This window comes from Ahaetulla prasina, chromosome 1, assembly GCF_028640845.1.
Source record: "Ahaetulla prasina isolate Xishuangbanna chromosome 1, ASM2864084v1, whole genome shotgun sequence".
Lineage (NCBI taxonomy): Eukaryota > Metazoa > Chordata > Lepidosauria > Squamata > Colubridae > Ahaetulla > Ahaetulla prasina.
The window spans coordinates 193,601,811-193,626,439 of NC_080539.1; the positions used below are offsets into that span (position 1 = coordinate 193,601,811).

The window sequence follows — 24,629 nt, forward strand, 5'->3', positions numbered from 1 at the left end:
AAGTTACAAGTTACAATGGCACTGGAAAAAGGGACTTATGACTGTTTTTCATACTTAACAACCATTGCAGCATCCCCATGGTCAGGTGATCCAAATTCGCAACTGACTCTTACTTATGACGGTCTCAGTGTCCCAGAGTCATGTGATCCCCTTTTGTGACCTGACCAATGAAGTTCACAGGGAAGATAGATTCACTTAATGGCCATGTGACTTAGTTAAGAGCTGCAATTATTCACTTAACAACGGTGGCAAGAAAGGTCATAAAGTGGGTGAAAGCTCACTGAACAGCTATTTCACTTAGCAACAGAGATTCAAGGCTCAATGGTGGACACACAGTAAGTCGAAGGGTATCCTTACCTTTCCCTTACGAGTGTGTCAATCACCAGTAATCTGGCAGGCCTTTGCTCTCAAATTCTCAATCTGGTCCACAGTGATTGACATTCACTGTTGGAGGATGGATTGAGTAAAATGAGTCTAAACTCACTTTAACAGCGCTCTTGCTTATCAACCAAAAGTTGGGCTCAATTGTGGTCGTAGGTCGAGGACTATCTCTGCCTTCCTCTGCATGGCAGCCTTGTCCTAGTAAACTCCTTCCCTTTTCTGGGAATTTTCGTCATGTTAGAGACATCAAAACAATCCAGATGATATAAGGTCTCCTACTGGAGCAGGGGGTTGGACTAGATTTTATGCCAGGACTGGCATAAAATTAGTATTAGTATTTGTATCTTAAATGGGGTTTTATGGTTCATATATTTTATGTATTTTATGTATTTTAAATTTAGGGGCCAAATTTAATAAGTTTTTTAGCACTGTTTTTATTTGTATTGTATTTATGGATTGTTGTTTTTTATCTGGCTGTGCACCGCCCTGAGTCCTTCGGGAGAAGGGCGGTATAAAAATTTTTTTTTTATTATTATTATTATTATTATTATTATTATTATTATTATTATTATTATTATTATTATTATTATTATTATTATATGACCCTTCCAGCCCTGGATTGCTTGCTGTTTCAAAGCATTCTCTGAAGCTACATCTAGTGCCAGGGTTTGTGGTCCTTCCTTCCTCTCCTTTTTCTCTCCCTCCCTCCCTCCCTCCCTCCATCCCTCCCTCCATCCATCAATATCTCATTCTCTTTCCTTCCTTCCTTCCTTCCTTCCTTCCTTCCTTCCTTCCTTCCTTCCTTCCTTCCTTCCTTCCTTCCTTCCTTCCTTCCTTTCCTTTCCTTTCCTTCCCTTTCCTTTATTTTACTTTTCTTTCTTTATTCCCTTCTGCTCTGTCTCTCTCTCTCTCTCTTTGTTTTCTCTCTCTCTCCCACCCTTCCCTTCCTCCTTCCCTCTCTTCTTCTAAGGCTAGAATACTCACCTGAAACAAAAACTCCTTTGGATGAAGCTGTCTTACTTACCGCCCCTCCCATCCCTGGTCTTCTCTTCTCTTCCAACTGAACCCAGGTGGCCTCACTGCAGCAGCAGTGGCATCCAGGAAGGAGGTTGCAGCAACAAACACTGCCCATTTGGTGTCAGGGAGGCACAATCAGGTACAGGGGAGCTTCCACCCCTCCCCTTCTCCTAACAACCGCCTGAGGCACTGTTTGGCTGCAGCACCTCCCCCAAAGCTCCCCAGTTGGCGGCTAACTGTCCCGTGAGGCCAAAGGCCCAGAACAAATGTTGTTTTGGTGAATGGGCCACACCGAAGGGTGTGGGACAGAGGGGCTGTGGCCCATTGACCAGGGTGAACACCTAGGGGAGGACCAGCCAAGGAGAAAAGCTAGAGATTAATGTGTGGAGGCGGGACCCTGGAGGAGAAGTAGGCACAGCCAAGGGTAGGAGCCTAAAAGTCCCATTCCGCTGCTATTCACCAAAGGATTGGTAATATTCGCTCCATAAGATGCACAGACATTTCCACCCACTTTTGCATCTTATGTGAAAAATATGGTATATTTAAGGTAATCCATTCTTTCCCCTTCCTTGTTGGGAAAGGACAAGTCACAGCATCATCTGGAGTATCCCATTGGAATATTCTAGCTATCTGATCGATAAAGTCATTGAGATTTGCTCATAGTTCCACTGTGACTGGGCAAGTCTTATTAAGATACCTAGGGTATAGTCTTGTACGTTTAGCTGGGATGTTCTAACCAACTACTTTTTTGTTAGATCCATGATTCTCCTGGCAAGGGTGTGTGTGCCCTTTCTCTGTGTATAGTTCCAGTTGATGGGAAAAAAGAGAGATTGAGTCTGAGGCTTCTAACCTGTGAGATGCTTCAAAGTTTGATTCTTTTACTCCATGTAATATCTACATGAGGCCATTGGCTGAAGTCATTTGAGGATGTGAAATGATACACTCTTTTACATGTTGATCCTGGGCTGTCCAAGTGATGTTGTTGGATGCCAGGGTCTACAGCAGACTTGGCCATTTTACAACCTGTGGGCCACATTTGTATATCCCTGTCTGACCTGTGACGAGGAAATGGGGGGTAGTGGCAGACCCAGGTTTTCATGTGACCCCTTGGGAAAATTAATTGTTCACCCTGGTCTAGAGGTTATGAGGAGCAGGATGGATAGGAACAGACTCGGACTCAACCCTAGCATTTGAGCCATTGTGAGTATTTAATTTTGGATGGGTTTGCCTTTCCCCATTTAGGAGTGGTGTGAAATCTGGAGATTTTTCTAGTTTGTGCTTGCTAAGAAATCTATTGTACAGATCCATCTTGTATGTTAGCCATTCCTGCTCCTGGACTGGAGAGGCCACCTATCAAAACAATAATTTGTGTCTTAGTCACTTCACATGTGGACTAATGCAATGTGTTGTAAATGGCATTGCCCTTGAAGATCCCTTGGAAGCTGCAGCTGCTCCAGAATGCATCAATGCAGACAGTAATGGATGGACCAGACAATGCCATTGTAATACTGTTGCTCATGAACTACATTGGTTACTAGTTAGCTTTCAAATGCAATTCAAGTTGCTGGGTTACCACAAACCCTTTACCCATAGAACCTGGCTGCCTGAATGACTATGTATCTCTGATCATTTCTGCCTGTCCTATACAATCCAACAAGAGTTGGTTTGCATCATGCTCATTAAATCATATCATCTAATGAGGGCAAGGAAGCAGGGTTTTTCTTGTTGCAGCAGCTACCCTCTGTAACAATATCCTCCATAGAGCTGTGTGGGTCTATCTTCAAAAAGCACTTCATAACCTGGTTTTCCCCCAGGTCTTCGGTTAGTGTGTGTGGTGAGCCTTTGATATAATTTTACATGTTAACCTGATGTTTTTATTTTTCTTGACACAAAGACACTTCTTATCTTTCTTATATTGTTTCTTACTATTTTAAATGTTGAATGCTGTACAGAATACATAACTGAGTTTGGTAGTATTATAAATGTGATCAATCAATTGATCAATCAATAAACACACACATTGGATGAATATAATTACTTTTTATCCAGCCTTGATAGAAGCAGCATAATTGAATGGTAGTTATGCCCCTTGAAATAGAGAAAATGTTAATTGTTATCTTTGAAGCCATAACTGTATTATAGTCAGTAATGATTGGATTTATTGGGCCATTGTATTAAGGTACCATGTAGATCCTTGCCTTGGCAGGTGAAACTTGGCTCTGATCATTTTTACAAAAATCCACAATTATCTGTACTGAGGTAAGTAACTGAAGAATCGCAATTTGTATCCACAGTGATTTAGCCTTGCAATTTTACAAACAGCAGAGCATAACACGAGGCATTTTGAACTGAAAAACATTTGAAGCAATGGCTTCGTGTCAATTGAGGGAGTATTGTAATGTAACTATTTGGAGCAAGGACAATGAAAGGGGGTGATGATGATGATGATTCTGCCTATAAAATACCTAATGCATGTTTTTTCTTTCTCTCTTCTCCCTTCCCCCACCTTCACCTGGATTCGCTGCAGGTGCATAGGCCCACGCCTCGAGGACTGCATTGGTTTCATGGATAGGTACTTGCTGAGCACTTGCTCCTCTTGCCACACCTCCATGTTCCATGTGTGCGCAAAGGTGCTTGTGTGTGCATGGCCCCTGTGAATGGTGAATGATCTTTTCTGTTCTGTAATTGCCTGCAGGTGTAGAGGCCCCACTAGGCATGACTGCATTTACTATCCGTGGACACGCCAGTCCACATTACTCCAGCACGCTAGGTAACATCAGCCATCCCAACTTTTTGTTCTTTTTGTTCTTTCTTTATAAGGAGTAGGATAATTGCATTACCCAGTTTAGTGAGTGGGATCCTAAATTTGTATTCATCCATTCAAGTCTTTTTGGGCTACTTTCTATACTATTGACGCTTACTAAATTAAATAAATTTAAGCATGCAACCTCAAACATAAAATTGCAGTTCCCACATGCTTTCATGATTCTTTTGGAATTTGAATGCTAAAAATATATTTTTAGTGGAGATTTAAATGGTGATTGTGTAAGGCAGGCTGGAGTCCTTAAGAGATTCCATAGCCTGTATTCGAACTACACTACCTGGAATGGGAGAAGGGTGGAACAAAACTTGTTGCAACAGCACCAGTATAAAGAAATGTATTAATATTCCTCATGAGAACTAGGCTAGTGTAGTGGTTAACAGTCAGACTTGAAACCAGGAGACAGTGAGTTCTGGTTCTGGTTTAGGCACAAAGTCAGCTAGGTGATCTTGGGCCAGTCACTCTTTTTCAGCCCTAGGAAGCAGGCAAAAACAAACCACTTTTGAAATCTTGCCAAGACAACTGCAAGGACTTGTCCAGGCAGTTTCCAGGAATTGAGTTTGAAAAATAGAATGGCTTCTTTCTGGTTATATGTCCCAAACTAATCAAACTGGTTAATGTGATTTTCTATCTCAAATATTCTGCACTAACCTTACGTCCGCTGATTATTATTTTTCTTTAGATCAACATCATCAAAATGTAGTTCTTTTTATTACTTGTATTTAGATATAATAGTTGTTTCTGAAAATAGTGAATGAATTGTCTTAATTATCTGATAGTTCTTGAGAGATATTTTTATTTATTTATTTATTTTTATACTCACCTATCTTAAGTGATTCTGGGTGGTGTATATCATAAAACACACACACACATACACATGTAAAACTGTTACCATGTTTAATTGGCAACTGTTAATTCAGGCAAGAAATGGAGCCCTTAACACACACACAGGGCCTCAGGTCTGGGCATACCACCAAGTCTTCACAATCATATAAAAAGCAATCAGACTGGGAGCTATCCTGATTTTGGGAGGGAAAATGTTCCAGAGGGCAGGTCTATGACAGAAAAGGCATGTTACCTGTCCCCACCAGCTGACATTTTTGGCTGACAGGACCTCTAAGATGCCTAACCTGCTGAATCGAATTAATATATTATAGCATAAAATTTTGATCAAAAATACAAATGTACTTCTATGACACATTTTGATCCTGAGGCTAGATTGCATATTAACAGAATAAATTCAGATCAGCAGAAAATCATATATAGATGGGCATTGTTAAAATATATTTATTTTGGCTCAATAACTAACTGTTCCTGTCCTTGCCCAGGAACTTTGTTAATACAGTATATTACTACAGATCAGGTAAAAGATTATTTGACCCAGGAAGAGAAACCAACACATTTCAGTTCTAGGACATTGTTCCACTCAATGGAACACATTCATAATTATAACTACTGTTTAGGCTTGCAGATATGGGCAAAAGGAATATGTCCTACTGGAGTCATGATGGCTTACTTCTGAGCATAGAATCAGGCTAAGAGCTTACTAAAGTGAGCAGACAGTTTATATTTATGAATGGGAATTAGTATGTAATTTTAGTATGCTTATTTAATACGATTCTTCACTATTGTCCAGGAATATATTCAGTAGATGTTGCTTGAAGGCACAGAAGAACTGTACACTGATCCATGCTAACATATAGACTTGGAATAGAGGAAGCAGAATAAGTACAGGAATAATCTCATATTAGCTATCAATAGCAAGGAGCCAGATGTGTCCCTGTTTTTGCCAGTAAAGAATTCCCTCTTACAGAACAACTGGCAGAAAATGGACTCATCAGCTCTAAAACCAGAATTGGAAGCACATGCCAAGAGAAAAGAAGAGAGGAATGGAGAGTGTGCCAGAATTAGTTGGCAATCTTTGGTAGGTTGGCAGATGGTTTCTAGCTTGCTTATTGTTGTGTTTCCCACTTACTAGCTGTTTCAAGCTTTTGCCATGCATTTATTATGGTCATTTTTTGAATGATCATTTTAACTGTACTGGGAATGAGCTTTATTATCACTTATTGTTTGAAAATCATGAAAAACTGAACTGATGAATACTATAGTGATGGAGAGATTTTTAAATAGCCAGAATATCCACACAGAAAGCATCACATATCTGCCTTCACACTGCCGACTGTTTTGAATTTTACAGTCCAAGTCTTCACTCAAAAATGCATAGTCTTTTATGTCCCATGCTTGGTTTCAAACACATATTCAGCCTCTCTGAATTTAATGAAAAGGAGAACTTTAGTATAGGTCACTTCATTTTAAATTATTTTACCTAGATATGTTAATAGAAGTTAAAGAGACTCAAAATATAATCTTCAATGCCATACAATGTAATTGCCGTTAAGGCAAGGACTTTGTTTGCAGAACTACCATCTATGCCCTCCCAGTATACATTGCCAGTTGGTACCAGAAGACAAACTGAGACAATAAAACTTAACAAAGTAAATAGTCATAATGATTAGGTATGAATGAGAATTTTGAATGAGAATTTTGAATGAGAAAAGAATTTGAGAGAAAAGGGGAAAAGAAATTGAAGGAGAAAAGAAATTGAGAGTATGTGGTATGGACATATACATAGTGGCATCTCCTTGAACTAAATTAATCATTTTGTACAGTAGAATTGTGCAGAATCAGGAAGAAAAGCTGTTTTCTTAAACAGCTTTTCTTCCTGAGAACTATAAGAGCAGATTCACTTTCTCCTCCTTTAATCCAGATCACTGCATAGATCTAATAATGTTTGCTTCCTTAATGTCTTGAAATGAATAAATCCAATATTTCACTCTTAACTTATCAGCCACTTGCCTATTGTACAGTACTGTAACAAAGGATGTGGAAACAAGTAGTTTATTAATCTTTCTACTGTAAAATATCATAACCTTTTAACATACAGTAAAGGAAGAGTGAGCATATTTCACTTTACCATAAACTGCCCAAACCAATTAAGTGGTGGCAAGCCCAATGATGCCTCATGCTTAAAGTCAAAAGTTCGAACACTCTACTTTATTCTTTCAACTGAGGAACCAAAGTTTGGTTCTAAAGAAGAAAGAGGAAAATAAACAGGAAGAAAGAAGGAGGATAATATCTCTACTATGTAGGATTTTCCAAAGCAAACCTGTAAGTTTTCTTCCACTCTCGCCCATGAATGAGGGGTAAATATTTTAAATAGAGTCTCCCTTTATAGTGATTTCATGGGCTGTTTACTTGGCCACAGGATGGGAGCTCTTGCCATCTTCCAGGGTGATTTTCAACTCCCAGAATAGCCTTCAGCACTGAAATTGCCTGGAGACCTCCTACTTGAAGACTGGCTGATCCTGGCTAGCTTCCATGCCAGCCAGTCCAGGGCTGTCATTGCTGATACAATGAATATATAAAATTACTGCCGTATGAGACCATTAGATATGATTCTATCCAGGAGGCACACTCCAAAGTTCTGCCACCTGAGTTCTTTTGTCACAGTATTTATCTTCCGCTACTAGGCATGCCTTAGTCCTATGAAATGTATAGAGGTCATGCATAACCATTGCTTTCCTGGTATATTATAGTAAGTACCTGGAACTTCATTGGTGTACCAGATGAAATATCTTGAGCCAGAAACTGATGCAAAGCCTAGCAGCCCAACTGAAGAGCTAATTCATGACTATATTTCAGGAAAATGCTAACATTTCAGCTTTCACAGCAAGCATTCAAGGTATAATTAAGAGCAAAAAAATCCATAAAATGAAAGGGAACCATTTTTCTTTTTCTGGTAGATAAGCAATCATAATGTAGCAGATGTAATCAGCATAGGGAAACAATGTTTTAATATTTCCTTCTCTTATCAGATGTATGTATTGATTTATACACTAAATAATGGTCCCCCTTATTTTCACATATCCCCTTTTAACTAACTAGGAACTAATTAGCCAAGTCTTTCCCACAGAGAAATGGTGGGGTAAAACTGTGTGCATATATTAATGCTCTTCATCTTTTCTTCCAGTTGAACAAAAGCACATTTCTTCTTTCGCATCATCTTTTACAAATACCAAGCTTTCTTTTTTTGTTGACGGTGTATGTATACAAAAGCTAATTAACAGCAAATCCTTTGTAAAGCAGTGAAACCTTTTCCTCCTTGTGTTTGATAACCACTTCACAGCAGGATTTCATTATAATTTCACAGTAACTCAGCAACACAGAATACACGATAGGAAAGGGAAACTAGTCATTAATAAGTTCTGCATCTTTGTAGATGACTTAATTTTTATAGTACTATGCTCTTCTATGTCGATTACAGTTTTCCATATGTTCCAGTTGTTTATAAGTTAATTGTACCCTATTTAATTAAGGAAAAACTACTTAAATGAGGGTTTGTTTGTTTGGTTTTAAAAAAGGCATATAAATAGTTAGGTAACATTTTCTAAGCTGAAATGGAATAATTGGTTTTTAATTGACAGTATCCTACTGTGAGTATTCCCCGGTTACAATAAGATTTTGGTCAAAGTAGCCAAGTAGTCAAGGATTATGACAACTGTAGCTCTCATGCAACCAATCTCAGAAAAACAGTTCAACAATTAAAATATTTATCGTTGAATAATCAAACTGAATAAGTGACATGACTGAAACTGTTCTCATCACCTTTGTATCAGCTCTTTCAATTTCAATGCCAAATTAATCCTATTGCTTTGAAAAGGTTAAATATAAATCATCTTGCTACATTAGGATTTGTTACATTTGTTTAAAAACCCCATGATTTTGAACATTCATTAACTATTACTCTAGTCTTAAATTAATATTAGAAAACTGTACTTTAGAAGTGAGTGATAGCAATAGCGACATTTAAAAATAATGTAGATGTTGTTGTTGAAGAAAATGCTTTGTAATTTCCCCAGATACCAATATCTTTCTTCACAGAGGGAACCATATCCTGCAAAGCAGAAAAAGAAATAATCCGGTTATTCCATAATGAACAAACAGTTTATTTACTTCATAGACCAGTGGTAGGCATCTTGTTGCTATCCGATGCTTTGGTCTATATTTTTGCTCTAGGCTAAACATCCAATTATTGTGGATTATACACATTATAGTCCAAAATAACTAGAGGGCACCATGTTACCTGCCTCTGGCACACTATATACTTCTATTGTGGTACCAACATTAATTTAAATCTCTGTGTCCTCAGGAGTGGATCATTTTCAAGTTAGCTCTTCAATTTTCTTTTTTTCTGGTTATTTTGGTAGCGATGGCAGTGGGGAATTTATGTAGAACACTGAGATCTTGTTTATTCTAAGCTTAACTTTTTACAGCTTCATTTAGCTGTAATTACAAACAACACCTGAAAGATAAGCATCATTAAGAGGAGAAGAAATACAAAATCTGCTACTTGGGAATATTTCAAGATTCTCTAGTGCCTCATTAATAGCAAAGGCCCAAGAACCTCAGTAGATGAACTTACATGCTAAGCCTAAATTTCTGCCACTGTTTGCAGTTTCATCCCAAGGAAGACCACCTGTTTTGAAGAGCCCTACTGTTTATTAAGTTGAGAAACAGAACCTATTTTTTAACATAAATATTAGCTTGCACAAAGTATTTTTTCACTGTGGGGATAGCTGTCAGTGAACTTTGGATCAGATAGAGTGGCAGTTAATATACCCAAAGCACAGCATGTTTCTTTCTGTACAAGAGGTAAACAGATTTTGTGGTTACTTACTTGTATTCCTTTTAAAGTCAGCGGGGACCATATACAAACATTTAATGAATGCAAGCTTCATGATGTAGCCTGATATTTACACCCCAAATTCTGAGACCAGAACATAGTGGAAAAGTTTAGACAGATATATATATATATATATTTTCTGAGGTTTTCACGGGTGTTTGTATGTAGGTCTTTGGTTGTTCGGGTTTTCTCCCGTGTAAAATTGGAAGTGTCTTGGTGACGTTTCGACGAAGTCTCATTCGTCATCTTCAGGCTTCAGCTTCGTGCTTCTGGGAGCAGTGTGTGATCGCAGCTGTTTCTTCCTTTTACTAACATCCAATGGATTCCTTGTACTAACATCCAATGGATTCCAAAGAAATAAGATTACCAAGCTAATCCAAAAAGAACCCCCCACTAAAATCCAAGACAGAGAACAAGAAAACGGCACAGCCCTCCTCCCATATATAAAAGGCACCACAGACAGAATCAGCAAGATCCTCCACAAACACAACATCAAGACAGCATTCTGCACAAACCAAAAAATATCCACCATCCTAAGAAACCCCAAAGACAAAATTGAGTTAGAAAATCAAGGAGTATATGAAATCCCATGCACCGCCTGCCCCTCCACATACATTGGACAAACCAACAGAAGAATAAGTGCACGCATTGAAGAACACAAGAACTCAGTCAAAAAAGAGGAACCAACTTCTTCCCTGGTCCAACACTTTAAAGTCACAGGACATGATATTGACTTTAAAAAGACCAGAACTATCGCCAAAACTGAACACTTTAACAACAGAATAATCAGAGAAGCCATTGAGATAAACGCCCACACAGCATGAACAAACGAGATGATACCTCCGCCTACCAGCCATTTGGAAACCTGCCCTTATTGACAAACGAGTCCCTAACACGAGGAATGACACCAGACCCACACTCACGAGGTCCACACAGGATGTCACCACCACATCCACCCAGAAAGCAGACCCAAACCCACACTGATCATGAAGCACGACCAAGGACCAGAAGCCAGACCGCAGCTGCAACATTAGCCATTTCAAACCCCTCCAATCCATACATGCAGCAGACTGACACCCACTATGAAGATGTAGCACGACCACAAAGCCAAACAACAGCTATGCAGCTCACCAGCTCAAATCCTCTGCAACACAGACTAAACTGAGCACAACCAAGCCCCCACCCAAACAGGACACACCCCATCCAATCAGAGCACAAAAACCCCATCCAATCAGAGCACAGCCAAACTCCCACCCAATCAGTTCAAACCCCACTAGCAGTTAAAAGGAAGAAACAGCTGCGATCACACTGCTCCCAGAAGCACAAAGCTGAAGCCTGAAGATGACGAATGAGACTTGTCGAACGTCACCAAGACACTTCAATTTTACGGAGAAAACCCGAACAACCAAAGACCTACATATGTATATGTATGTAGGTCTTTGGTTGTTCGGGTTTTCTCCCGTGTAAAATTGGAAGTGTCTTGGCAACATTTCAACGAAGTCTCATTCGTCATCTTCAGGCTTCAGCTTCGTGCTTCGTGCTTTGTGCAACCAAAGACCTACATACAAACACCCGTGAAAACCTCAGAAAACAAATATATATATATATATATATATTTTCCTATATGATTATATATATATATATATATATATATATATATATATATAATCATATAGGATAATTTAGGATATAGTATATCCTATATTATATAGAATATAATTTTTATATGCTGCAAGTAACTGAGTTTTTTAATTGTTATGCAGACACGCGTTTCATGCTTATCCCTTTTTTTCATAGGAAGAATGACATAATTACACACACACACATGGATCTATATGGAACACCTACCTTTTGCCTCATGCAGTTACTCTAGGCATTACTGGATCAGTGCTTTTCTTTTCCTCAGTTGCAGAGAAAGAGAGAATTGGATTGATTATGTGGGTTCCAACAAACTGCAGGAAACTCTATCCCTATTCCTGCCTTTTTCTCTGCTATCATATATCCTTGTGAAAATTCAGGAAAGTCAGGATATGAGTTGGCAAGTGTGCAGTGAGGACTGAAGGTTAAAGGAGTACGGAACAGCAGCAACAATCCTCCCTCCCTCCCTCCCTCCCTCCCTCAGGTGCTGTCAAGAGAAGTATGACTCATAGTATTGCCAAATTTTCTTTCCCCTCAGTTATACATATTTGTAAAAGGACATCCCCTTTTACTAAGTTAATAAGTTCTGGATCTCCTTCCCTATATGTTGTTTTCAGTGTTATATTTTATAGTTATTGCTGATATTTTGGCTTTTGTGGATCTTTTATTATAGACTATAGATAAGGCAGGAGCTTGTTTCTTTCAACTGATGTAAAGATTATTTTAGTAACTATAATACTATAGTAAATATAATACTATAATACTACAAGACCCTCACTTGACACACCTAAAGCCCTTATAAACAGAACACTGACACTGACATTCCCTAAATGCTGCTGAAGATGTTTACCTAACCTGGTAAGAAAACGTTCAGAAACCAACCCACAAGCTCAGAGAACAAACCTTTACCCTCATCCTACACCTGAGCTACAGATATTCACCACTATTGCAAATATAATACTATTCTTTATCTTTCCTATCACAAATGGTAGGAAAGTATTTCTCAAATTTGTAGTCAGAGATGAGTTGACTAATATATATATAAAAAGAGGACTGTTGCCTATCCTTTAATAGATTTACCTTATTTTGAACTCAGAAAACTAATACTCCTAAAACTGACATCCATTCTTATCACCTATCACCTTGGTGGGGGGGGGGTGATTTAATGTCAAAATTTTAAATTATCTTGCTTAAAGTTCAGTGGAGAATATCCTTTGAATATTTTCTGGTTGCGTGATTCTTCTCCAACGCTAGCGAGTGTTATGTTCGATATCAGCATTTGACATGAAAGGGTATTACAGCAGCAGTCAACTTTTGATGATAATGGAGAGCAGGCATACAACTGCATCAAGAATTTTATAGAATCAGACATGAAGCATTATTTGTCTGCCTTTGACAAGTGATATTCAACTATAGGTTATATGAGAAACCTATAATAGGATTTCTCCATTTACTTTCTTCACCTGCAATTGTACCTCTGTTAAAAGAAAAGAGATTCTAGGGTTTTGTTTTGTTTTTCTTGCTTCCCATGGCATCTAACCAGAAAGTATCATCTGATGATAACCATTTTAATCATAAAAAGAAATATGACCATGGTCTCCTGGACTAGTTCTGATGTTTGGGAGCATGTTTATAAAATTGTTGGGAGAGATTGCATAACTACTGCATGGGGTACAGTATCAGAATATGGATTATGTATAGGTTCTCATCTCTGCTGTTGAACAGGCTGCATCTCTATGTTGAACAGGCTGCATAGTGGAAATCCTGACCCGGACGCTGTAAAAATTTGATGGGGAAAAACAGACATAGATCTGTCTATGATCTATGACGTTGGTAGAAAGTAGTTTTAGTTCAATTCCAGTAAATACTATCAAGATGAAGTGACTATGAATGCAAAGGCTTACTGCATCCAGAGATATTTTTTCTTTAATTCTAGATGGGGTTGTACTTCCGCATATAAAGTTGATTCTTGATAAGGGGTCCTCTTGGACCCTTAATTCCTGTTAAAAACACAGACAAAGGCCATGGCCAGGAGAACCTTTGCACAATTGCATATTCTATGGCATCTCTGACCATTTTTGGATCAAGAAATCATTGTGCAAGATCATTCTTTTCCTTGGCTCCTTGTGGATGAACTACTCTAATTGTCTCTACATGAAGGCGATGTTGAAGATCATTTGGAAACTTCAACTGATCCAACATGCAGCTGCCTGGATAGTAAGGATCAAATTGAAATTTACCTATATAACATCCCTAATTTAGCTATCAGTTAGTCTTTGAGTGCAATTCGAGATGGTGTCCCTCATGGCTCAACACCTGGTATCCATGTGATTGCCTTCTCCAGGCTCAATCTGGCCAGCATGTGAGATCAAAAAAAGGATTGATTACTCTCAAATTTTATTTTATTTTATTTTATTTATCTTATTTTATTTTTATATTTCATTTTATTATTTTATTTATTATTAAACTTGTATGCCACCCAACTTACCAGAGCGAGATATCCAGTCCTCTTCCTCCTTATTGGGCTTCCAAAGGGCTGTAAAGACCTGACTATTTAGAAAAGCATTTGGAAAACAGAGGTTTGGTTTGTGCCTGTGAGATGGCATGTTCATTGTTTCATGTGTTGGGTTTTCAAATTATTACGTTTAAACTTTATTATGGCATTTCCTAAAATTGCTTATAGCCCATAGCAATTTAGCAGAACAGATAATTGTCATTTAGCAACTGTTCACAGTAGCAACAGTGATGAAAAGTAATTTTATAACTAATCTTGTATTTACAAACTTTGCAGGTCTGTTACACAAAGGACAACTGAAAAAAGATCATAAGCGCAGTTGTGATTTCACAACTTAATGTTTGACTGCTTTGACTGCTTTGCTTAACACCAAGTTCCTGGATCCACTTGGGTCACTGAATGAGGACAACCTGTATAGGAAGCCTAAATAAATAAATAAATAAATAAATAAATAAATAAATAAATAAATAAATAAATAAATAAATAAATAAATAAATAAATAAATAAATAAATAAGCAAGCAAGCAAGCAAGCAAGCAAGCAAGCAAGCAAGCAAGCAAGCAAGCAAGCAAGCAAAATGTTAAAATTACAATTATTACCAAATAATAATGTAAAAACACCATTGCACAAAGCATATTATGAAAGAGCTGAGAAAAACTGCAAAAAATATCAGTTTGCCACTACGGACATACAATTCCTTTGATATTAGAAATTTTTGGCAGCTCCTATACAGTATATACAGTAATCAGCATTCAGCAGTATCTGACATAAGACATGAAACAGAATAGGTCAACTGTTCTATAAAACCTATTGAACATCATGGATCAATTAATTTGCAGCAGAACTGGATACTATTTGCATTTATTTAGTTATTGAGAAAAAGTGTTTTGCAAATGTTGGTTCAAATTTTAATTCTAAGTACAAGGTGGTGAGTTTTGAATTACTGCCAAAAAACAAACAAACCCCACAGAACACTTGGAACGACTTTTGGCTAAATGTAATTTATGAATAGAAGATCATGGTATGAAAATATCCCAATTTCTTGGTTATACCATTAACATTTCAGTAAATTATCAAATCTTCACCTTATTCATGTTTATAATTGAATAAGTTCAGTTGGAAACATTAACTTCTGCCTAGGTTTAGTCTGAAAATGAATACAATGAAAGACACCAAAGCCTTATTTCATTCAAATTCTGGTCAATTATTTATGTCCTTTTTCGGAACACAGAAGGCATAGTTAGCAAATATTTCCAATGTAAAATGTTATTTATGTAAAATATCTATTTCCTGTCATGGGGTATATGTCCTAGTAATATTCAACACTTAAACCATATAATAAATATTCACTACAAAGCATGGCTAAAACAACCTTATGATTAATCAAAAGTAAACATAATATATGCTTGAACTAGAATGTTTGTATTCAGTGACAAGCATGTTCTAAAACACCGCACAGATACAAGAAGATGTCTTTAAAAAACACAGTGTTCTGATAGTTCATGTCCGCTGAGCAAATAATTTTGCTGATACAATATTGGGCAGCCTATATGACTAGACTTTTATTTTACCTCTTTTTCAACAATCATCTGGGATTTGATAATCATGTTATTACTTAGAGGTAGGATATTTGCACAGATAGAATGTTATACTTGTACTGTACCTATAATGGTGATAGCTTCAAAAGTCACATCAAAGATATCAGACAATACATACTTGGGGGGGAGCGGGATTGCTGCAAACTTGAATAATTGAAATTTATGAGCCCAAGACATTTTTTCTCTCACATACTTCAAAAAGTTAGAGGGGCAGCTTGTGTTCAAGTGTAAATATTGGTTCATTCTGCATAAAATCATTAAATTCTAACACAATATACTGGAAGGAGTTTACAGAGATTTTAGGGCAGACATAATTTAGGGCTTTAGTTATTATATTCAACTAAAAATCAGTATTTGACCTAAACAAAGTTGGAGTAAAGATAAATATAACATGTTAATAAGGTTTAAACACCTTGAAACAAAATACAGGTGGCAAGTATTCAAAGTGTTTCATCACATTATGGGATGAATTTGCTGGGATGTCCATTCCTGGGAAGATTGGCAACTGTCTTGAATTTTTTCCAGTTGTGAATATCTCCCTCACTGTTGACTGATGGATTTTAAATTGTTTGGAAATGGCCTTATGACTCTTCCTAGATTGATGGGCAGTAAAAATTGCTTCTCTACGATCATTGGGTTCTGACCTAGGCTTCTTTAGAAAGTATACAGAACAATCTTAGTCCTGGCAAACCTCTTTTATTCATACGGCTGTGAATTATTGTCATTCCCATTAATTTGATCCTGATACAGAAAAGACATACTAATACACTGATCCTTGTGTTCCGGATTAAATATGTATTTGCTGAATGTTCTTTTCTACAAAGGTGAATCAAAGGCAAATTTTCTTGCATATTTTATGTGCATATTGCAATATTGATTTTTTTTTTCCTGAAATGCCAGCTAAGGTTTCTGATTCCCCTCAATTGGTTTAATATAAATTGGGTTTGGATTTAGTCTTATTGAAATAAAATCTAATTGAGAACTATAGAAACAACTCTGATAGCTCATGATTTATTTATAGAATTTTAGAATGACTCATTCTAGAGGGTTTTTGTTTTTACTAAATCAAAAGCACAACTGGATTAAAAGAAGAATCAGAAAATCAGTCCTGGAATATAAACATGTATTATCCTGATTTATAATGTTGGGTGGGAAAAGCAGTATTGACAGAAAGTAGAAGAAGACAGTGATCACTTAATAGAAGCCTTTGTCTCATATTTAGTACTCCATCACTATTCCATGCATAAAATACTCACATCCCATAAGAGATAAGAAGACAGGAAGCTGACTACACATTTTTCCCTTTATTCAATTGTGTCCAATTTTTAGTGATTGCTTAGAAAAGTCCTGCAGCTTTCTTGGCAAGCCTTTTCAGAGGAGGTTTGCCATTGCTGCCTTCTTAGAACTGAGAGGGTGGCCCAAGGTCACCCGGCTGCTTTTGTACCTAAAATGAGACTAGCATTCACAGTCACCTGATTTCTAGCCTGATGCTAGTCAAACTGGCTCTCATTGCCAGATTAGTCCTACCTAATCTGGCTATCTGCAGTATTCTGCTGACTTACTGGCCACTTGTTATCTGATGATAGGGATTAAAGCCAATTAGTTTTAGTATAAAAAATGTATAGCCACAGCATTATTGCAGTAGTTGGTGAGAGAAAGGAACTTCCTTTTCTTTTGTAGGGCAAACTAGTTAAGACAGTAAAAACTGTCCTTGTTCGTAACTTTTGGGGGCATATAAGGGGGCTTCTGTTCAGGTAAAAACAAAAAACAAGCACTTCCATAGTGCTGACTGGCATTCCTCCTGGCTTCAGCTGATTAGTTCTAGCAGAAACAGGCCATAACTTCAGCCAGAGCCTGAATCTAGTTGGACTGCTGTGGATTACAGCTATGTCTCATAGGTTTGAAAGGAATCCCTGTGGAGCAATTTCTGCCAATGAATCTTCAGAGATTGGCAGAGAGGCAAGTATATATGTAGGTACTATATAGTTCCATTTCTGGGGGGAAAATGCTACCATGGGGAGGGAGGGAAAGGGCCAAGTCTACCTTCTGATCATAGGATCTCTCCAATCCTAATGTTTCTGAGAAATGGTCTTCTTGCAATAGATGTAGTCATTCCAAAATAAAGAATAGTGAATGATCGTTGTAATACATTGGTTCATATCTGAGTGAGATACAAGAACATGTTGTTTTGTATTAAAACTGTGAGACTGATCAGCTGGTTAAATGTACACAGCACAACCTGATCGTTTGTTTTCCATCAATACAGTGCAGTGCATACTGCATACTTGATTAAGTTCCCCAATTAAATAATACTGGAAGAAAACATCAGATTGATTTTACTTGGCTATTCCTGCTACCTGCTAAATGCCAACCACATCTGAGCTACAGCTGAATCACTAGAAAGGATGTCACCATAGCAAATTGACCCCTTAGCATATAATGTGTTTCTGTACAATGTGGTACGTGCTTATATGTGTGGAAAGCAAATTTTTGTTCAATATACCAAAATAACAGAGTGAGCCACCTGTGATATGACTGAATGAAGCATAGCCTTACTTGATTTGCAATGTATAACAGAGAAGTTTTAGGTAAGAAAAACAATCTGAAGAAAAGTTATAGGTTCAGTTTGCAAATCATGTTTTTTGGTTTGGCAGTCATAGACTGTTTCTGTCTAGAGAGCAAGTTTTTGTTCATTTTTCTATCTTTGCCTTTTTTCTTGAGTAAAAAGAAATAAAGATGAATAAGATATAAAAAGAAAAGGCTCTTTCCCTTAGACTAAACCTGCTTCACTTGAAAAACCAATTCAGCTATTTTTGACATGGTTAACTCAAGCTAAATTAGACATCAACTTGCATACTTTAAATTAAGCACTGTTTCTTTTAACAAAATCAGATAATTGTGATGGAAGTTTGTGATATTTCATCTTATTAATTTTTACAATTTTCAATGGGATTAAATCAAATATTATACAATAGCATTTAAATTTTTTTCTGCAGATGCTTACCACATTTTAAATTATTTTCACTAAATCTGCATAATTTAAATCAGACTGATGCCATTTGATTCTGCAATTAAGTTTATCTAATGGTGTAACAATATCAACTTCTACCATCCGTTCACTAGAGCTTCTATAGATCTGTGGGAGAATGATGTGTGTTGATGCTTTAGGAGGTAATATAGGCTAAGATATAAATTTGGGTGACTGTTTGTTATGCTTCTGGGAAGTTCAAATATGAATGAAGTGCCCCCCCCCAGTTATTTAAAAGATCAGTTTTTCCTCTTACCTGCCAGACTTCACCGATACATTGTTTGAACTAGAACGTTAACAGAAGGATTCGGGGACATACTGTAGCTCTTGGTAAGAGGTTTATTGCAGACATTAGAAAAGCCATTAATTTAACCCACATCTACAACACAACCAATGTTTAGTTCTCATATCTTTTTATTTTGTATGTGGGTCATGGCAGGATGAAAGTTAAATCATATTCGTTGGAAGGGTAACACCTCTGTGTTATTATGGCAACAGGAAATCTGCTTTTCCCTTCTAACTCTTGCTATGGAATTAAGGCATGGTGTCCTCAGATTGGGATTATCAAAAATATACTGGCTCAGAGCTGGCAGAAAGGTGGGAGGCAATTGCAAAATCAAGTTTCTCCCTTTTGATGGGCAATCTAACCAATCAGTTAGCCCTCTCTATATGTATGTATGCATGCATGTCTCTGTATACCATGTTTCCCTGAAAATAAGACCCAGTCTTATATTTATTTTGGTTCCAAAAGATACATTAGGACTTATTTTCAGGGAAACACAATATCAGGGTGATCAGCTCGGCTGGGCGCCCTACCCTCTGGCCCAGGCACAAGAGGCACACGGGAGCTGACGGTGTCCACCAGCAACTACAGCCCGCTGGTCAGTGCACTCTGGGGCTGAGCAGCCTGCGCAGTGCAGGTGAGTTGATTACCTGTCCAAACAGCAGATTGAGGCAGAGGCATGGGGGGGAAGGCAGGCAATCCCAATGCACCACGCAGGCCACAGACAAGCCAGGAGACACGAAGACAAGCCTCCTGTGGCCACCTGCCCACTCTGTCCCTTGGTTTGCCTAAGGACCGCATGGTACATTGGGATCACCTGCCTTCCCCCCGCACCTCTGCCTCCATCTGCTGCCAGTGCCGCCACAGGACGATGAGTCTCCCGCAGCCGGCTGCCTGCTCCGGCCCACCAACTCAGCTTTCCTGTGGCCCACACAGCACACCCTAATCTGCTTTCTCTCCTCATGCCTCTGCTTCCATCTGCTGCTGGTGCTGCCGTGCAAAAACAAGCCTCCCATAGCTGCCTGCCCGCTCCAGCCCACCAACACTCAGTTTTTCGATGGCCCATGCAGCACATCTGGATCGCATGCCTCCCTCGCTCACCTGTACCTCTGCCTGTTGCTTTGACAAGTAATTAACTCACGTGCGCTGTGTGGGCTGCAGCTGCTGCAAGATACCATCAGCCCCTGCACCCTCCCCGCTCTGGTGCTGGCCACATCCATTCACACACACATAGAGAGCTGATGACAACCTTAACTGGGGCTTATTTTGGGGTAGGGCTTATATTAGGAACACCCAAAAATGAGGCTAGGGCTTATTTTCTGGTTAGGTCTTATTTTCGTGAAAGCACCGTATATATGTACATTTCCATGTACTGTATGCAGGAACATCTGCTACAATGCACAATCTTAATCTATTTTAGATTAACACTATTTTATTGTTCTTTAACAAGCAAACTTTAACTACAACTAATATAATCTTTATAAAGTATTCACTTTGCAACTCACCTCTGCCAAACAGTTAAAAATTATATTCTTGACTGGTTTTATTCTCCAGTCTTCCTTCAAAAACTCATCTAATGTTTAGATACAATCCCATTTTGGCAGCATATTGGGCCAAAACATCTTTGTTTTGTCAATAGGGATCTATCAATTTAACATTGTGTTTGCAAAGCAAACTTTATACCACAGCATGATTTGTAAACCCAATCGCTTTAAATTACAGTTTGATCTGTTCATTGTCAGAATAAATGCTTGGGTAGGGCATAGAACTGGATAGAAGGACTCAAATTACTTTATTTTGCATTTAAGGACGAAAAAGAGCAAGGAAAACTTTCCACTTAACATTTATAGTTTTCCTTTTGTAGTCACAGATTACCTTTGTAGTTTCCAGTGATGAGGAGAGTGCCACTCTGTTTTAAATATGATCATGTCAGTGTTTTTGGGTGAATGCATGTGAACCAAGGTCAATCACAGCTATTACAATACTGTAATACATCAGGCAAGGAATGTGTTAATTAACTCATCACAGATGGTGTTCAGCATCCAAAACCATTAAATAGTGTCTTTGTGACACGAGAAAGGATAAATTTTATGGGTCAAGTGTTAGCATCTAGCACTTGTACCGATAAAGAGCATTCAGGTTAAAATCTTTATCTGCTTTGGCAGCAACTTTTTTGTGTGTTTATGTGTTCTTTGTTTTTATGGGTAAATGAAGGACCAAGAATGTTAATGACAGTAATGCTGTAGAACTGAAGTACAAAAACTGAGCCATATGGAGATTGTATTAAAATTCATACAGCAGTCAGACTCACCAATTTTAGCAGTCAAAGCAAGATTTGAAAATACAGATTTAATGGGATCCACCCGGAAGAGACCGTGCTTGTGCTCGGTTCTTGAATGCAGGCTTGCTAACCTCCAGTGTACTAACCCTGTGAGCTACCCGTCCCCTAATTCATTGAACTATAAGAAGGAGAAGACGGTACAGCAAAATCCGATGGGCAACATTCTGTTATTATAAGCTGTCTCAATAAAAGTAATGTACGCTTTCCTGTGGAGATGATTTCCTGGCCTGGTCTACTTAGTGGAGCTCACAGGAAAGCAGATTCTGCCTGGAGAAGATGGTCCTATAGGGAAGAGGGAGCCAACCCATATTGGGCATTGTATAATTTTTCCATTAAATACTTTCATGTAAAGCTTTCTTTTTTCATTAAGTGTTTTCAAACTATACGTTGGTCTGCCTTTTCATTCATTCCCTTTTTATTCTCCAAAGCTTGCATGATGGCTGTTTGTTTTTTCTAACAACAAAAATTCCAGAACAAATGTGATAAAAACATTACCATTCCTTTTGTTGTTGTTTTTGCATTATTTAGAATGTAGCAAAACTAACTGCACAATTTCATAAATGTACATGTATTTCTAAAAATTAATTTGAAAGTATGCATATATCTTATTCCTGTGATTCAGCATTCTTCTTGGGTTCTGATTTGCAGAACCCCCCTGATTGCTGCAGGAGTGATTGGAGGACTCTTCATCATCGTCATTTTGGGTCTTACGTTTGCAGTTTATGTGAGACGTAAGAGCATTAAAAAAAAGAGGGCTTTACGAAGGTTTCTGGAGACTGAGGTAAAGATTGGATCCTTTTCCTGTAAATATATGCCAGATGCTTAAAAAGTACTGCTGTTTTTCTTTGTCTTGATGTATCTGTGTGTGTATAGATATTTTAAAGAAAATTCTTCTGTTGCAAATATCTGTGAAGAAACTAAGGCTTTTACTGCAGAACAGTAACAGCACATTAAGGAATGCCTTGTACTTCTGCTTTTGATACCTGGATATTATATAAACAGATAAATAACAATAAGTTATTTACTTCAGTTTTCAGTTCCTTTAGTCTACTTACATCTTCAAAAGACAGGGATTTGCTAATTTCAGAAGTAATTTTAGATTATATCAAAATTTATCCAGAAAGTAAAAACTAGTATGCACAATATACATACACACAAATTGATTCATTGCTAATATTTTTAATCAGTATATATTTTATTTATTTTTATTCACGTATATTTATTTAGATTTATCTACCAGAAAGGTCAATGGCTTTTAGGTGGCATACAAAATTAAACAAATTAAAAATGCAATATAAAACCACATATACAAATATAGTTTTGCAATCTTTTAAAGTGACAAATTTTGAGTCACCAATCCTTGCAACGTAATTTAAAACAAAATTTAAGGCCAGAAATGTCACTTGTCAAGTTCATAAACTTGAAGGGGAGGGAGGAGTCCCTCAATACTGAATATCTCATTTAGGGCAATGGGAAGAAATATCATTTACTTAATCTTCCCAAAACATTGGGGCTAATTGTAGATTTTGACCTCAAGAATGCTGAGTCCCATTTTTACAATACTACTCCCTGGAAACCAGAATAGAAAATGATCCTATTGTGAGTTTTGCATTGTGGAAGAGAATGGCCTTGGGAATACATTTACCACATGGGTTCTGCTGCTGCAAAAATGTGGTCTGCAAGATTATGGTAGCTTTATGGATGTAAATCATAAATTGGCTACCACCACTACTTCTAAAATAAATATGAAAAGGATTTATACCATGAAAATAGTATTTCAGATTTTGTATATCATCTGTATACAATTTTGTTCCTCCTTACATTTCTATTTAAACTTTGACATCTTCATTCTAGTACCTGAAAATTAATTAAGGGAAGTGGTGTGTAAAAATTATTGTGTCAGGTTTACATCCGTAGCTTTTTCTCTTTGTTATTTGTTTTTGTTCTCAACTAATAATGTAATTCCCTGCTCCCCATAATTTTGCCTGCACAGCAAAGACTGTACTCAACTAATTAAGTCATCTACAATGTTCATAGAGGCGTGATAATGATGCTCAAAAGGCAGCACATGGGGCAGTTAGCCCTTCAAACAGACTCTTTGAAACACTGCAGTAGCTTTTTAATCCAATTTGAGCAGTAGTAGTCTTTAATTATTTTTCTTATCCTGAGAAAAGACAGGCTATTTGTCAGTGTTTAGAGGCCAGTCTTTTCCCATTTATTTTTTAGAGAAAAATATATTTCCAATCAAAAGCTGGGCAGCATTCTAATCACGTGACGTTTTCTGACTAAGTTCCATTTTCTTGAGTCCTTGGGTAAGAACGTTATGAATCCGAGCTCCATTGTTGCTTGCTACTGCTGCATAATCCTGGAAACCTCAATTTGGCATTGAACTCCTTTTCTACTACCACAAAAAGGAAGTCTTTCCTCGTGAGATTTTTAAATTATTTTTTAATTATTATTTTCAAAACTGGTTGAATTTCATTTTAATATGTGCTTGTTTTTATGGCTGTTTATTGTATTACAATAGTAGGTCTAATGGGATAGATATCAATGGTTTTATAAATAAAATATTTATATAATACATAATGGCATAATAGCAATTAATGTACTTTTTCAATGTTTGATATTTATATGAGTTCAAGCAAAGATCTGAAGATGACTTAATGTATAAGCTACATACTTTTTAACCAAGTGATATGCCTCAATGAACTCAGTAAAGAGACTAAACAGAGAAATATAAAATTCAATGTTAGACATTTATTAGAAAAGACCAAAGATAAAAAAGATGTCATCTGTCCCCACTTAGCAAAGAAAGTTAGCAAAGAAAGACTCTTAGGTCAAAAGTTAACCATAAGTAAACATTATGAAAGGCAAGAAGAAGCAATGCTGGGTCTGAGGGTTTCCTGCCCAAAGTATATGGTTAACCTTTCCACGTCTGCCTACACACACACACACACACACACACACACACACACACACAGTTATCAAGAAGTATCCAATTAGTTGCTAACAAATTGTTTTGGAAAACAATCCCTGTCTTCACAGCTGGTATTTCTTTCTTGACTTGAAGCAGTCAGTGTTTCTCATGAGATAGTCTGAGGCGGGGTGAAATCTAAAAAATTTCCCTACTGGTTCTGTGGGCATGGCTTAATTGGTGGGCGTGGCTTGGTGGTCAGATGACTGGATGGGCATGGCCAGTAACAATAAATAATAAAAATAATAAACAAAGTATAAAAAACAATAAGAGGTACCAAAAACCAACGTT

The 24,629-nt window shown here is 37.5% G+C and overlaps 1 protein-coding gene across 1 annotated transcript in view; it reads left to right on the plus strand.

The window, feature by feature from the left end:
* ERBB4 (erb-b2 receptor tyrosine kinase 4) overlaps nucleotides 1-24,629 on the plus strand; it is a 1,012,642-nt gene that overhangs the window by 825,542 nt on the left and 162,471 nt on the right. Inside the window, exons 17-18 of the mRNA XM_058186165.1 lie at nucleotides 4,094-4,168; nucleotides 22,013-22,145. Of these exons, the coding sequence (XP_058042148.1) occupies nucleotides 4,094-4,168; nucleotides 22,013-22,145 (208 nt within the window). The remainder of the gene's footprint in view (nucleotides 1-4,093; nucleotides 4,169-22,012; nucleotides 22,146-24,629) is intronic.